General features: G+C 40.6%; 1 protein-coding gene across 1 annotated transcript; it reads left to right on the forward strand.

The window, feature by feature from the left end:
• Positions 1–1685: 1685 nt before the first annotated feature.
• Positions 1686–15983, forward strand: tra2a (transformer 2 alpha homolog). The gene is made up of 9 exons (XM_007903188.2): positions 1686–1915; positions 7827–7960; positions 9820–9988; positions 10550–10699; positions 13395–13583; positions 13932–14047; positions 14132–14266; positions 15158–15234; positions 15322–15983. The coding sequence occupies exons 1-9, from the start codon at positions 1880–1882 to the stop codon at positions 15330–15332; spliced, it is 1017 nt and encodes a 338-aa protein (XP_007901379.1). The 5' UTR covers positions 1686–1879; the 3' UTR covers positions 15333–15983.
• Positions 15984–17586: the final 1603 nt, after the last annotated feature.

The following is a 17586-nucleotide window of genomic DNA, read 5'->3' on the forward strand; positions in this document are numbered from 1 at the left end:
AGTTGGTCTTGGAAGCTTAATAGGAAACATGTGGAAAGAATCCTTGCCCCCAGTGACTGACATGCTTTTCCAAGTCGTACTGACGAACTAGACTTGCTGTTCTGTCACCAAAAGTGCCTTGATTCTGGAATTGGACCACAGGGATCATCATAGAGTAACATTTAAATTGTGAAGCACCTCACCTTGAAACCAAATCAGGCTCAGATATTACTTGCTTTCCCCTGCACCCAAGGATGATAATCAAAAGTCTGTTATTAAGCAGGTGAAACCATAAATTTAACCTCTAGTATCTATTTCTTCCTATTCCTCTCTTTTTCTCTTTATCTCTCCACTTCCAGGGCCTTGGCATGAAATTCCGACGTGAACGGGCTATACCAATGCAAAACAAAAACAGAAGTGGCTGGGAACACTCAGCAGGTCAGGCAGCATCTATTGATAAAGCAAAGTGAGTCAACGTTTTGGGTCCACGACCTTTAATAATAATAATAATAATAATCCTTGCATTTGATATAGCGCTTTTCACGTCGGGAGGACGTCCCAAAGCGCTTCACAGAACACACTGTAAAGTGAATTGACTGTATATTTGTGGACGAACGCGGCAGCCAATTGCGCACGTCAGAACTGGACAAATGCAATTTGTGGTGGTGTATTCCCTTTGCTTCTCCCTTTTCCTCTCATTTCTTTTCAATATTCTCATTTTTTTCTCTCTATTCCTTTCTTCCTCTATATAGAGTATGCTTCTTGCTTTCTCTCTGTCTATTCCTCTCCTGGTATCTATTTTTCTCACTATTCTCTTTTACTATATTCTCTCTGTCTCCACTCCTACCTGTTTCTCTATCCTCTTTCTTGATCTATCATGGAAGATGATGCATCAATCCATTCCACTGCCTTTTTCTCCTTTTCCCTTAAAGGCCTTACTTCCCAATCTTAATTTCAAATATCCCAATCTATTCTGTATTGATGACCTTCTGGTCCAGTATTCGACACTGTGTTCAACATTCCCACAAACCTTTCTTTAGGTTTAATAATCCCTCCCAAAACAATAATAAATTGGTCATTTTCAATCCACGACTGTTTGTGGGACACTGTTGTGCGCAATTGTCTGCCGCGTTCGCCCACAAATATACAGTCAATTCACTTTACAGTGTGTTCTGTGAAGCGCTTTGGGACGTCCTCCTGACGTGAAAAGCGCTATATCAAAATGCAAGGATTTTTGCCTTGGTCCCTTGGACTTGCTTAGCATGGACAGGGCATCCCACCGGCCCCAGCGAAAAGCTCACATCCTATATTCAACGCTTGTGGATTTGGTTTCTCGGTCGCCCCGAGGGAAACCTTATTCATAGGCACTGTAAATTAGGTACATAGGAAACGGTATTTGCCGGTTTCTGAAGTTCAGAACCCAATTCGTTAAATATAACAAAACTCTCAATGTGTGGCATCAATCAATGCACAGCCCATCAGCTTTGTGCATTCTTTCACTCTCACTGAAGGCAGTGACGTTGCTCTGTGCACTTCTCCCCCCCTATTGCTCTTTCTATCCGTGTTCCCGTATCCCCAGTCCTGTCCCTCTCTGTGCAATGAGACCCCGCCCGGGGGCTGCTCGGGGTCACGTGGCCTGTGCGTTTGCGGGGGCTGGACGGGCACGTGGGGCGTGTGAGCGGCGGGAGGGCGGGACAGTGGAGGCTCTTCCGGGGGAGGAGGGGGCGGGAGGGGAGAGAAAGAAAGAACAGCCGCCGCCATCTTGTGACAGTCGGGATCGAGCCGAGCGCACACTTCGGTTCCGCCGCCAGAGCCACTCACCCCGACCCCCGGCCCCGCCACAGCACCGCACCGCACCGGCCCACCCGCCCACAGGCAGACAGACAGACAGACAGGCACCATGAGCGACATCGACGAGACGGCTTACGAAGGGCGGGTGAGTTGCTTTTCTTCTCGCTCCTGCCCTCTCTCCTCCCTCCGCCGTCGATGCATTTCCTCTTCCAAAGTACAGGCCGTGTCTTTACAGTAAGAGAGGGGGAGGGAGGGAGGGAGGGAGGCGGAGAGAGAGAGAGAGAGACAGAGAGACGGTGGGGGGGGATATAAAACCCGACATTGTGCTTATTATTGTTTTTAAATAATAAATGGAGGGGCTGGGCTGGGTGTGGGCTCGGGCCTCGTGGAGCCGCAGTGATGTGTGAAGAAAGGAAAGTGTGTGTGTGCGGGGGGGGGAGGGGGAGAGACGGGCGAGGCCCGGGCCTACATCGCCATCAATTACCCCCCCTCCCCCCCTCCCTCCCCGGGGCGTCCCTCTCCAACACACGGCTCCCACCTAAAATGGAGTCTGTTTCTGTTGGCGGTTGACGGGTTTCACCGTTTCGTTTACCGCGGGGAGGAGGAGGGGGCACTCAGTGAGACGGGGGGGTGTAGGTGTTGCCGGCTCTGGCCCCCGGGGCCGGGCTGTTTGAGTGAGGGTCGAGGCGGGTGGCGTCGGTTGGCGATGTTTTTATTCAAAAGCAGCAACTTCCGAGGAGCCGCGCGCCGCACTCCCCCCCTCCCCCCCGCCCCCCCCCGCACCGCCGTGTTGTTCAGGACGTTGCGATGTTTTCCCGCTCTGTGCCCCCCCCCTCCCCGGGGGTCGTACAATGCAATCCCACACCCGCGGGGTCTGTCTGATCTTTAGAGTCCGCGCCTCCCCCCTTCCCCCCCATCTTCCCGCTCTCTCTTCCCGCCTTTACGAAGTGAGAAAAGGCGGGGAAAAAGGTGGACGTGGGCTCTGAAACATGGCGCTGAGCCTCTATAACAAGGCCCAAGGAAGAACGCCCCGGATCTCCCCCCCCCCCCCCCCACACACCACACACACACACACGGGCACTCATACAGGTTGTACCATGTTAGGATTTTTTTTTCAAGAAACAAAAACAAAAAGCCACTCGTGGATTTGGGGTAGTTTTATTGGGCCCAGAAGGGGACCCAAGTCAAACTCTGCAGGCGGGGAAGCACAACGACGGATTTGATTGTAGTTTTATGTTCTGCCCGCGGCCTTCACATGCCTTTTGTGTGGGGCATCTCATTTTGCTGCCTCCGCTTTGAGCATCGCTTTGGCTTAGACTATCGCAAAGGCTGGACCGTTGCCTTTTTCATCGCCGACGGAGCTCGGGTCTCTCTCCAAGGTCGAGGGCAATAAAAGTCCTAAACTACATAGGTAAATCAGGTTCCAGCGGGAATGTTTTTACTATGAAAATGAATAGCCAATCCATTCGTAATTGTACAATCCAAAATTGCATTTGTGAAGCACCTTTCACTGCGGGAGGACGTCCCAAGGCACTGAACAGTCGGGGATTAGGACCTGAGCTGTGCTGGGGGGGGGGGATCAGGGTGGGCGGCTGAAGGCACTGTCGAAGAGGGGGTATCTTGAGGTGTGCTTCCTCATTGTAGTACAATACTGATAAACCTTTTACCCAGTCTTCATTGGCTTCCCTTGATAGTTTTTTTTGTTTTGAGTATTTTTTTCATTTTTACTTATTCTTTTCCACTTCTTTTGTTGACTTATGTTGTGTTCTTTTTTTAATTGTCTCCTTCCAACTACTCCCGATATCCTACCTCTTGGATGATATTCCACTTTGTCACTTTTTTTGAAATGCAGTGCCAAACGGGAGGTTTTGTTGTTTCTCGCACCCTATCCCTTTCAAATGGGCTCATGGAAATTTTTTTGATTTCCGCTGCAGAAATAATTTGGCAGAAGCTTGGAGGTGTGCCTGAAAAGCAAATGACTTGGCTCCTATCCTTTTCACAATTCCATTACAACAACTTGCATTTATATAGCGCCCTTCACTCCCAGAGCATTACCATTATTTGGAGATGACAGAAAAATCTAATGCTGTTCATCTATGCCTTGATGTCATTGCAACACTTAAGCAAAGATTTTGAAGCATCTGTGAAGCATTGCTGGATCCTCTCGTTTGACTGCACTATTTTTCACTCAGTCGATCAGACTCCTAAATCTGTTTTGGGCGATTAAGAGCTAGAAACAAGAAGAGTTATTTTACATTAAGATTTACTTCCCGGGCCAATTTTGACCCCAAAACAAGTTTAGTGTAGAGGTGGTGTGAAGTTTTAGCATGATAGAGGGTGCTGTTAATATTGTGGTAGTTGTTATCCTATAGCCTGGAATATTGTATAAATGTTACTTATTATAGGACAGGTCCAATGTCCTGAGTGATGGTTTTGATTAATCTTGAATTTCATCAGTAGAATGATATGAACTTCCCTCAATATTAAGAGTTTGGGCCTTTGTTAAAAGGAACTCAAGCAGGTAATTATCTTGAGCTCCAAGTAGTAATAGAGAAAACGCCATTTGTAATTCCTGTCTTTTTCTGAAGTTGGTGCTTTAGACTAGCTTGAGAGTGAATCTGGAATATCCTTAAGTTTTGTAGTATCTTCACTTGTTACGATCGTTCCTGGATTGAGTCGGTTCTGGATTGGCTTTGGTAAGGCTGAAGGCACTCTCCCCACAAAGCAGGAACTAGTTATGTCCCAGTTACGATTAAAATAAGTATAAAACTGAGTTCGCCATTTCTTTTTGTTTATTTAATGATGCAAGGATTAATACACTGTTCCTAACTAGGCTTGTCTGTTTAAAGATTTACTTGTTCAGTTTTCCAATTTCATCCAAGGAAAATTAATTCACATTTTAAACTTTTAACACTTTTAATTTTAAACAATAAAATTGTCAACCTCCATGTGGTGAGGACACCATGCGTGCCACTTCCTATGTGCTACACATGGTACAAGAATATACGTGAGCGATTATGCCTGCACCACTCTTAATGTTTTTCAGAAATGTAGCTGTCATTTAATAACTAATTAAATGTTTTGATTATTGCTGCTTGTCCCAAAGTCTTAACATAAAATCAGTTTTGTACATTTTTTAACCCATCGGGTTGTAGTAATCAAAATTTTAGCAGCTTAAATTCATAACCATCAGTTAATCTAGTTGTTAATGTGATTAAAATGAATGGAGTGGTACGTGTATGTCAGGGATAATTATTCTTGTGTAAAGCTAGTTAGTACTCAAGTCACTAGCGTGGAGTAAGACCTTGGATTACATTTGTCAGCTACAGCCTTAAAGGTACTGTAAAATGAATTATTTTTCACTCCCAGTTCGCTGATGGATGTGATTAGAAGATTGGTGCTTTAGGTGGGTTTTGTATCTTTCAAGTTACTTTTGACCTTTATTTCACTTGTCAAGGGCATTAATGCACTGTATCACAGAGCAGTAAGTCACCACTTCTTGATCCCAGACAGTGAGTTCCAGGTCTCAATTGTTTCTCTTTCCCTCCTCCATCCCACTGGTGTTGCTGCTTGCCTTGACTGAGCTGGGTCTCGGTTATAAAAGCACTTTCAATTTTGCTGATCGGACCTCCGTGAAGCATATCCTAGTTTTATCTTGGTTTCCAATGAAGCAGGAAAGCCAGCATTGCTAAATACTGGCCTTGGCAACATACCAAAGTTAAGCAGAGTAGGAACAGATGCTTGATGTAGACGATTTGCAGATGAGATGGTGGTCTATATTAGCAGTGCCACAAAAATAGTGGATCTGAATTTTTTTTTAAAACAGGTATGGCTTGGTGACTTGGTCAATTTCTTAAATCTAATGGGACAATCATGTCCTGTGCATAGTAATTAACTGAGGTATATCATAATATTCCTTGCATGTCTTTGAGATGTCTCAAAGCGCTTCACAGAATATACTCTAAAGTGAATTCACTGCATATTTTATAATGTGCAGAGTGCTATCCAAATTTGATCAGTAAAGATTTTCAGCTACCTTATTACAAGCTAATAATTTCAATTGCTTTTATACTCAGTGGACACTCTTATTTAAAAAAAATATTTCTGTGAATGTCTGACTTATAGATGGATCAGGGATTTAAATTCATCCTCAACCCAGACTAAATTAGCAATTTAATCTGGTTTTATTTGGGCAAATAATAAACCTTATTTGATATAGTGCTTTATCACATCGACATCTCACATGGGATATATTGTAAAATGGTGTGACTGTGTTTTGAGGGTGCAAGTTAACAGCACAAAGTAAGTATAAGTCTCCAGTAAACTGACCAGAATGAAAAATGGGAATTTCAACATTGACATGTAAGAGAATTTTCTTTTGAAGTTTGAGTTAAGATACATTGCTGGAGCATTATAGAAGACGCTTTGCATTCTATTTGGCTTGACTGAACTGGAGAGTGCTTAACCCTGGATGTAGGAATGCAAAGCTTAGGCTTGGGGTGAAAAGGTTCTTTAAATTCTAGTGATTACATTTGACTTTTGGTTATATTAACGCTATGCCTTATTGGTGAATACTTACCTTCCTGAGTCATCTAATAGAAGACAATAACCATTTGAAACAGTAGGAAGGGTTATTTTCCAACCACAAAGAAGGTGCTATTAGTTGATATACTAGATGTAGGACTGTACATTCAAGTAAACGTGACATCTTCTCTGATTCACAAGCCATTCCTTTCTCCCAGTACTTAATGTGCACTTTATATTTTAAAAAATGGCAGTGGGGGAAATTAATATTATTGGATTGGTTTTGTCGTAGTCCCTCAAAATTCTGGACTTGTACAGTCACATGAGCAGGATATTGCAATGCATTGCAAAAACGTAACTTAAAATGTAGTAGTTGTTTACAAATAGCTATATTGACATCCTTTTAGTGTTAGGTTGGGAAAACAAAAATAATATTGGTAGCAGGCAGTCTTAAAGTAACTGCAACCAAGCATTTTGATCCAGGAATATTTATATAATTTAGTTTTCAACTGGACAAACTGACCAATTTTCATTGACAAAATAGTAGACTGATACAAATACCTACCAAAGTGTTTTTGTTTTAAAATTACATAATTTCCACAGTGTATTATTATAGCTTGGAACCTTTTCTCAGAGAACGAGGACTTCTTCTGTTGGAAATGGGGAGAGGTGAGAATTTAAAGTTCCGGGCAGATTCTCAACTTAACTAGATGAGAATGCATTGTGCTTTATTCCGCACAATTTCCAAAATTGATCAGCAACAAACGTGCATATTTGTAAGACATATTATGGTCTTAAAATTACAGTAACGGAATTTACACCTGCTGGAATTCAGTTAGAAAGATTGTAGGCTATAGTACAAATCCAGCAGATTGTAACCCCATGCTTCATCCTACTGAATGTTCTTTTTCCATTAAGGTTAATATTGAAGAAATGGAAGAGTATTTTCCAAGAATGTGGAAGAATAATCAAGATAACAGAAGGCTAATCAGAATTGCAGATCAGAAAATAAAATTTGAATGGGAAATGAACAGAAGATTGGTCAGATAGAAGAGCTTGCTTTTATAAGGCATTAATGAATTGTTTGAATTGGGAAGAATGCACGGAGTATGAAAAACTCTGAAAATGAAGAAATGAAGAAAAGTAGAAAGCAAGAGTGAAGTAAAATTAAGAATCTGGAAAATTAAAAGAATCTGGAAGATTGAATGTGTCCTAGGTTAAGTAATGTATGGTTTATGTTCACGTGTCTGTATGCTCAAGTTTTAGCATAAAATGCATGATTATTTAAGAAGTTTCATAGAATGTTGGTGACTAGGATCATTTATAGGGAATATGTATTATTTAGGAATGTACAGTACTTCGGATTCAAAGTTTACTGTGCTTTACCAGGGGCCGGAGTGGATATAGTGGAGGATTCTTAACCATTTTGTTCCTCTGCAACCTGTGACAGTATCTGAATTTTAGAGGCACACTACTGAGGTTTCTAGACTTCATATTTTGTGTAGTATAATAACTTTATTCTGTTATACCAGGAATCCCGCTCGCCATCAAAGTCTCCAAGTGGGAGCGCAGGTCGTGTAAAGTCGGAAAGCCGTTCTGCATCTCGCAGTCCATCAAGGGCCTCCAAACGTTCTGAATCTCGCTCCCGATCAAGATCCAAGTCTAGGTAAGTATTTATTGCTATTGAACTTATAACAACATTTTTAACATAACATAAGAGTATTGTGCTCTAAAGCAGTTGTGGCTTCAGACAAGTTACCAGAACTTTCAGTTATCTGAGTTCTAATTGTACAGAATTTATTTGCAGTGCTAAATTACATTCATCATAGTGCTCGGATGTGGATTTGCATCCAGAATTCTTAATCTCTTCTGCTAGTTGGTAGGTGAGATCCCTGTAGGCAAGGTGGAGAAATTCAGCACCAAGTGTTCTGTGAGGGAGGGATCAATGTATTTCTCAAGGTGAGGAAGGAAATTGATAGCAATGTTTATTTTATCTCCTGTTGTATATTGTGGTACATAAATGAACCAGTCCTCTTTATTTTTCTTGGCTGGAGTACCAAATTCGAGGCAAACAGATTTTGCTAGCTTTTGTATTTTGTTCATCTTCAAATGTCAAGTTGTTCGGATCTGGAATGCATTGCGTGGTGGAAGCCGATTCGATAACAACTTTTAAGAGAGGAGTAGATAATTATTTGGGGAGAACAAGTTTGCAGGGCTATGGGAAGAGCACGGGGGAGTGCGATTGATTTGGATAGATCTTTTCGAAGAGCCGGCACAGACATGGTGGGCCAATAGGCCTCCTTCTGTGCTGTATAATTCTAGGATTCTATGAATTGTGCTGGATGCATAAAATTCTACTATTGACATCATTGAATATTTGGCTTGAAAATGGGTAAGGAAAAATTACCTTACTGTGAATATTACTGAGGATGCAAGCTGTCATCTTCTGTAATGTTAGTTATGTTGCGATAGAATTGATAAAAAATTGTCTGGATTTCTCTTGATCTGCTAAAATCCATTGATTCAAGTAACCTGAATTCAGATTTAGTTCAATTTTTTTCTCTGATTTGCTCCTCTCTGGTATGTGCCTCTGCTTCCTCGTGCTGGGCTGCTAGCCAAGGGCACTAGTTGCATGACCCCATGAGGCTGTTCATGTGTGACACCTTGACAACGGGTGTCAACTGGCTGTTCAGTTGCAGGGGCCAATACAGCCAAGCCTGACTTTTCCCCAAACTGACAATGAGTTGATGTCCCAAAAGGGAGCAGGAGCTATGGATAGTTTTCCCCTTCCTAACCTGGAAAGTCTGGTTGCATGAGGAGGCTAAATTTGCCAATCAGCTGAGACCATTAAACCCTGCAGACCAGCTTTCTAACAAGTAAGGTCCTGGACCATAAACTGTAACTGACCACCGGCCTGCTTCATGTCCCCTGCCCTCTCCACTCCAACATAGATGGGTGGTTTTTCAGCCCTTTTGCCCAACTCTCTGAAACTCCATCCTGGATTCCCTTTTGACTTGTGACAAAACATTTGTTTTCTAACGATCCTCTGCAAGGTCTCTTGTAACCTTCCTCTTAACTTTTTCAGTGACAAACCTGATACCTCATTGTGACCAATTTAGCAAACAATGATATTTGATAACTGATCCTTGTCAAAACCTCTTCAGAATATTGCAGACCACCATGTAATATTCCATCATCTTTTTAACAAAGTTTCACCTTTGTCTTTATGCTCTTTGAAACTCAATTTTGCAACTGGATCATAATGATTGACCCTTTTTTGTGTGATTTATACTAAACCTCTTTCTATTGTTTGTCTTTTTCATAATGAGGTGCTGTACAGAATTACAGGTGGTACTTCTACTGCTGCCTAGCCAAATATATATAGCATAAATATTAATATGTATAGTTGTACATAGCATTGTATCCTTGCTTTTGCTCTTCAGTACCGCTATCTAATTTACATTTGCCCAATACTGTTTCTGTAAATTAGTGTAATACCAACTAACCATTTTGAAATGTCATTAGATCACACTCCAGAAGACATTCACACCGGCGCTATTCGCGCTCAAGATCACGTTCCCATTCTCACAGAAGGCGATCTCGCAGTCGATCTTACACACCGGAGTATCGTTCACGGAGGAGGAGCCGTAGTCATTCTCCAATGTCCAGTCGCAGACGACACGCAGGAAGTAGGGTAGGTCGTTTATTGAAATGGATGTATAATCTCATTGGTGAGTGAAGTGAATACTGACTTCTGTTTTGATGAGAAACCTTGGTATTCAGTACCCCAATGGGGTGACCTTATCAGCCAACAGTTATTCATTAGCTGAGCACTTTAAATTTGGAATGCTCTTGTGACTTAATGATACAATAATTTGTGTGAGTAGCCTCTTGATTGAAGAATCTAATCCTGTAAAGTAATTTCAGATACTTTTTTATGGTATGTATATAATTTGTGAAAATTAGCATGGATTGAAATCTATAATCTGTGGTACAAAATCTACATATCCAGTAATTACATTTTCTATTTTTGGATCCTTTTCCAGCTTTATAAATGGCCATGACACTGCCTTCACAGCGCACATGATTTGAGTTCTATTTTCTGATTTTGGCTGGAACTTGAATCGAGAGTAACCTTTTGGAGAGTTCTTCTCCGAGCTAGTCCGCAGTATACCTCCTATTGCTGGTGTGAGGTTCAACTTTTACTGAGAGAGGGAGAGAAAAATAATTCTTTGTTCATCTTGCCCTACATCAGACAGGCCATGCGTCAGCCAAACATGGCGGAGGATTGATAGTGGATGTGGACAAGTCCGCTGCCAGGACTGCACCGTCGTCCCAGCTGAAGGATGATGCTTGGAGGCGAGCAGGATATGGAAAGAAGGAGGGCAAAATCGGATCTCAAAATGTAAGTTGAAAAGCTTTTTTATGCATGTATTTAATGTGTTCTAGTTAGTCTCTTAAGCAAGATGTTTGACTCAAATGTTGAATTTCTTACTGGACCTAAAAACACAACTATTCAGGAGGCAATGACTTGTTCGCCTGTTTGCTTTTCCCCTTCTGAAATTGTGGCTGCCTTGTTCTTCTTTGTCTCTTTCTTTGTGATGAAGGAGTAAATGAGTAAAGAAACCATTGTGAACAATTATGTAACAGAGCTTTCACGTGCTTTATACAAATTTATGGTTGCCAGTGTAAACAATACAACACGGTTGCTTTATGGTAACGTTGGTCCAGAAGAATGCATTTTTAGAAAACCCCAAATCTTGATTGAGTTAACAGTAATCTAAATAGATACTTGCTATTGTAGTTTGATTTCTTCCAGAACATGCTTGTAGTGATCGTTGAAAATTGAGCCTTTCTGTAACGGGTGCCACAAAACTCCTGGTATCACATTAGTTAGTCACTTAACTCCCAATATGGAATTGGATTACACAAGAGCTAACATTTATTAAATTGTGTTTCCCCCATACTTGCTCAATGTCAACGCAGCTAAATCCTTTTGCCTAGTGAATCAATGCAGACAGCAATTTAATCGGTGTAGTTCAGTGTGGTACAATTGACATCTGGGCTATATAGTATAAGAAATCCTGGCATCTACTATATCAAGATTTGCGTCTTGCATTCTAGAAATTATCCAGAAATATCCTTGATATGTATTTTTTCTTAATTGCTATGGTGATCTTAGTACACTTAAGAACAATTTTATGCAGGGAAACATAGTAGCCATTTGTGGTCAACAATCATTACTAAATGACCAATTAATCTCGAGAATTCCTGGCCACTCATGGTGAGAAACTTGCTTCTAAAAGAGGAAAGGGATGAGGGCAGATATGGGATTTCAGTGTGTAATCGGAAAGGTGCTGCCTCTTTAACTGCAAAAAAAAAAAGCCAAAATGCTTGTTCACCTAGAAATCTACAAACTTCTGACTTGGGGGTGTGATTGCTCTCATGTGATCTACATGTAATTGAATCTACATGTTCTTGAAAGGCTTTTGTTATTTTGTTAGGGAACAATGCTTTCCAGTAGTTTTGAGACTGATCTAGAACTATCCGTGTAAATAAACCATTGCTAGCTGAGTACTGTCATGTCTGAATACTTTAGCGCCCTGGGCTGTCTTTCCGAGGTGAAGGGCTCTGTACAAGTGTAATTTGTTATTGTATTCGTTTTTCTCAGTTGTGCCTTTTTGTGATGTGTGCCCGTAATCTATCATTGGGAATTCATGAAACTGTTTCATGATGATCCTAGCCGAGCCCTGTAATGTATGTCATTACAGAAAGTGAAGGCTGACTGAAATGAGTCTTAAGGAGCCAAAATGTGTTTTATTAAAAAAAAAACTCTTTGAATATAGTAAATAGGTAGAGGGAATGTTTTCACCAAAGTATTTACTACTTCCCTTTCCTCTTCTACCACATCTGTTCTTTTATTTTACTTGATTATTATCCACGTGTTTGCAAACTCATCTAAAAAGATGCATGTCCAACATTTCTTAGAGCATGTTATCCGATAGAAATTGCTGATTAGCCATAGATGTGCTATGGCGATGCCATTTTAGCCACTTGCACTAATTTTAGTAGAAAACGCTTTACGGGTAAATATACTTCACATGTATGTTTACATATGTATTTATTTAACAAACATCTTCACCATTCAGTGTGAAATTTTGCAATCTTTTTACTTTTCTTTCATGAGATGCCCCTGCTCTATCAAGAACAAGGTTGGATGCTGCTTGCACTTTGCCATGACATGCCCTGTTGGAGCTGCTTGTTATTGGCACGGTGTTTTTTTGCTGGCCTGTAGTGATCATTCTGCTTGGTTGAGCTGACCGCGATTGACAACTCCCCTCTCTACAATATTACTGGTGTTGAAATCTGCTATTTTTATCTGTGTTTCACATCATTGTAGCAGATAACCAATATGCAGTAGCCAAGGAAGTAAAGCACACTTCCTTGGCTACTGCATCAAAAATCCATTTTTACCAACAAATGCACATAAAAGTCAGAGTACATCTTCATACAGTGTACAAATATGAGTATTGAGATCACATGCCCAACAGTGGTGTCTATAATTACATTTTTATTTGCTATTCAAAAAGCAAAATCTATATCTGGATTCCCATTTTGCACATGTGGCTAACGTATTGGACAATCCTGGAGTCCTGTAGCTCAGTGGTTACAGCACTTGCCTTTCACACGAGACACCTGGGTTCAATTCCAGGCAGGGCGAAACCTTGGGCACGTTTCCTTACTCCACACGCCTAATAATAATACTTCCAAAACAAAACAATAATAAATTGGTCATTTTCAATCCACGACTGTTTGTAGGACACTGCTGTGCGAAATTGGCTGCTGCGTTCGCCCACAAGTATACAGGCAATTCACTTCACAGCATATTCTGAAAAGCGCTATATCAAATGCAAGGATTATTATTAATCCTGCCTTAGAGAGATCAGTTGTCATTGTAACTTCAAAGAAGTAGATATTGTGCCCTTGTTCGTGAGATCATTTCTTTTCTGGTACTAATTTTGTCTTGTTGTTAGTTAATGCTTGAAGTATACAATTATTAACTGAAAAATACAATTGAATTCATTGTACTCATTTTGCAGGCTAATCCAGATCCAAATACTTGTCTCGGAGTTTTTGGTCTTAGCTTGTACACCACTGAGCGGGACCTGCGTGAAGTCTTCTCTCGATATGGACCATTGGCAGGAGTCAATGTAGTTTATGATCAGCGGACTGGGAGATCAAGAGGATTTGCGTTTGTTTATTTTGAAAGACTAGAGGATGCTAAAGAGGTAACATTTGGTTGCACAATTATTTCACACTGCACTTGGATTAAAATGTTAGGTTTAGACTGGAGGGCTGGAAGTGATGACTGTGCTGACCTTTGACCCAGCGGTTACCCATTTTATAGTTCAAAACCATTTTTAAAAAAGTTTAATTGGTCATGTTTGGAAGTTTTTGGAGGCCAGCTATATTTAACTTTGTTTAGATAGAAATGCATGACATCCACAATGCCTTGGATTTACATCTTTGATTAAGTAGACAAAAGGTTTTCTGAAGGAATAAATTCCCTCTCAATCACTTTATGCCATTTTTAACAGGTAAATTTGTGTGAAAGTTGAGCTTTAATCTTTTGACAGGCAATGGAACGTGCTAATGGTATGGAACTGGATGGGAGGCGAATTCGTGTGGATTATTCTATTACAAAGAGACCTCACACCCCGACTCCTGGGATCTATATGGGAAGACCAACTCAGTAAGGATTGACAAGTACAGCATTTTACTTTTTTGAGTTTTTCCTCTGTTTCATTCTGTGCTAATTATTACTTTCCCCTAATAGTAGCAGTGGTGGCGGCGGCGGTGGTGGTGGAGGAGGAGGAGGAGGAGGAGGTGGAGGCGGTCGTCGTCGCGATTCATACTACGATCGTGGATATGACAAATATGACAGATACGATGACCGAGACTACGATTATCGGTACTGGTAACCCCCGATTCTGCGCGTGTGGCTGTTGTCCTAGGGTTATTGATACTTGGCCAGAATAGTTGGAGCAATTCATTTAATTATAAATCTGAATAGAAATTGTAATGCAAATGTTTAAAAAAAACTATCAAGATTGGGTGCACAGAAATTGAGTGTTGATCTTTATAAGTAATGTTGCCCCCTTTTAAAATTCCTAACTTGGTATTGATTATTTAGATTTTTGTTTATTTTTAACAGCAAGTAGCTTTGCGTGATGACTGTGCTGACCTTATGACCACAGCAGTCGCCTATTTGATTTGGAGATAATTGGAAAAACTAAAATTGGAACCTATTCAGCCTGATAGTTGTTTAAAATTGACTTGTTAGTGAGTTCATAATAAGGGGTGCGTACATATAACTGAGCCACCAACAGATATAAAAGTTTAGCAGGAGCTTCCTTAACCAGGGGCTTACGTGAATGTAGAACTCACCGTGAAAAATTATGGTTGAAGCAAAATGCATCCGTGTAATTAAAAGTAACCTCAATGCATGCATGAGGGCGAAGTGATATTCGGATGGGTGGAAACTCACCAGCTTCAGTTGGAGTGAATGGCCTATATCAGTCCTGTAGATTCTTGTCTTGTGCTATACAGTATTTTGCCTTTTAAGTTGTTTGTGCTGGATATGGAGCTGTAATGGTGATTCTTTTTGACTACTTTTCTCTGATGCACATTTGGTATGCACCTAATTTTTTTNAGCCAGAGTGAAGTTAATAAACTGAGGTTTGGACAAGTTCCTGTCTGGAATAGTGAGTTCCTAAAGCTATGACATTGTAAGTGCTTTTTTGATTAAATTGTTGTGTGTTTTGTCCACCATAGCCTCATTACACTAATCTTTATTTTATAGTAGTAGGCGACGTTCACCATCGCCATATTACAGCAGAGGATACCGTTCCCGTTCAAGATCCCGTTCATATTCGCCACGTAAGTGCTTAAACAGAATTATTTCTAAAACCAATGTATTTTGTATTGCTTTCAAAGAGTAATTTAATGTCTTTGTGTTTGTTGCAGGACGTTACTGATGAGGCTCTGCTGGGTGGCTGACTGAAGATTTTTAATTAATGTGTTACATTATTTTTTTCGGGGGGGGGGCGGGGTGGGATTAAGCTTTTGGTAGTTCACATGTATAGTGCATGATAGTTTCTGTGGCTATAACTGCTTTGGAAAGGTAATTCTTACAGCTACTTGCTTGAACTGATTTATGTAGTTCGTAAACTGATGTAAAGAAAGCAGAGGGCTGGAATTTAATGGTGATCTTATAATTACCAAAACAGGATAAACAATTATTTGAACACACAAATGCCAGCATTCATTGGTTTTGTGACGGTTTCACTGTCCTGGGATTGTAACTGCTGTTGAAGCTGATCTACAGTTCTCATGTTCTGTTTTTGTGTTTTGTTTTCTTAAATAAAGCTGATGTAAACATAGAAAAAAATCAGTATTTGCTAAATAACAATTTGAATTGTACAAAAGGGTAGTGTCATGATGTCCCTCTTATTGAACAATTCTAAAAGGTAATCTAAGTCTTGGAACCTATTGATCTGACCAGGTAATAGTGGGAACATTGAATTTCTGCCCTAGGATGAAAATGTGATGTGATGGAATTCTGTAACAATGTCTCTACACAGTTGTAAAGGATTATAAGAATTAAATTGTTTTTAGTTGATGCTGTATACTGTTTTTCAGTAAGTGGTTACAGCTAAAGTGTGATTGGAATGTACTATATTCCTTCTACAACTCGATTTGAAAGACCAAATAATCTGTTTCTAAAACAGTCTGCATTCTTCTGAAGCAGAACCTTTGGTGGTTTTGACATTTATTCCTGTTTGACAAATAAGAGAAATTACTACAACAGCAAAATTACGCAGTCATTTATTATTTCAAAAGTTTCAAATCTAAAGACTGTTGGGTGGGAACAAGCCATTGCTGGCATTGGAAATAGGCAATGCTAATTTGCTTTGTAGGATTCTGACCATTGGGACAAATGCTCCAATGCAATCTAGTTGTTGAGCAGAGGCCCTCTGGGGAAACCTGTCTGGGCACTTCACGGAGTTGCTATTGGTAACCTATTACAAATGCTGTTTTCATCCCATTGTGGCCTCCCCTTGTACTCGGATCCTGATTTTTGTGCTTGAACTACAATCTCCATTCATCATCCTCTATAGCCACTGTTTATACATTCCATTGGTGTGGATCAGACTTTGATGCTTAATTTCATAAACTTCCTTACTAGCAGATTTCCAGTTCATTCGAGATTTTCAGCAAAGGTTTGATGCGCCCTCTACTTCCTCTCTTTAGACTGACCTGTTTCTCAATATTGTGAACTGCTACAATTCTGGCTTACCAAAACAATCTGATCCCTGATAACCTACTGTTTCTCAAGCTATGCTTACAGTACTTGTTGCAGAGCTATTGGAAGTTGTCGAGTACCACAGATATTGAATCATTGAGTTCATCACAGAGAATTAGTGCACTTCTGCGCGCTTATGGGTCTATAAATTATTTTAAGAGGTATTGACTTCAAAAGATTCATTTTGCAGCTGTTTGGCCTAATGTCTTTTCTTGCACTATTACCATCTTGAGTAGTTCTCACCTCAAGTGGTTGCAGCTCCCGATGCTTACATTTATGCTGACTGCCAGTGACCTTCATGTCACCTCTTTATTGCATTTTGAACGTGCACTTAACACAAGCTTAACTAAGGTAGGCTAACTATTCTTGCCCTAGCGACTGCTTTGTCCCTACAAGTCCTACTCATGAGTCATGAAAGAAGATCCCCCACCCCCCTTGCATGGGGATTATTATTATAAACAAGCACTCCTTGCTTATAATAATCCTTGTATTTGACAATAGTGTATTGCTACATCAAAGCACTAGAAACTATACTGTAAAATTTTCTGACTGCCTTTTGTGGGGAATGTGGCAGATGGAGAAACTCTTCAATTGGTGTGGAATCCACCTGAACAGGCCAACGGCACAGGACCTCTGTTTAATGTCTTAGCAAAACGATGTCACCTCTGACAATGCAATACATTTCACTGGAGAGAGCATAAGCTATGGGTTCCAAGCCTTATTGGGGTGGGCTGAACCCTCAACCAACTTTCTGATTTGGAGGTAAGAGATACCAGCTGAACCAGGCTAATTAATGCATGTAATCAGGATAAACACCCTAAAGAGGCTTAATGACTCCATCTGGTTTTGAGGCATATAAGTATGCTTAGACATTGATAAACGATTAATAATGAATTGAACAACTGGATATAATGCACTCTAGTTCA

This window comes from Callorhinchus milii, unplaced genomic scaffold (genome assembly GCF_018977255.1).
Source record: "Callorhinchus milii isolate IMCB2004 unplaced genomic scaffold, IMCB_Cmil_1.0 Scaffold2, whole genome shotgun sequence".
NCBI lineage: Eukaryota > Metazoa > Chordata > Chondrichthyes > Chimaeriformes > Callorhinchidae > Callorhinchus > Callorhinchus milii.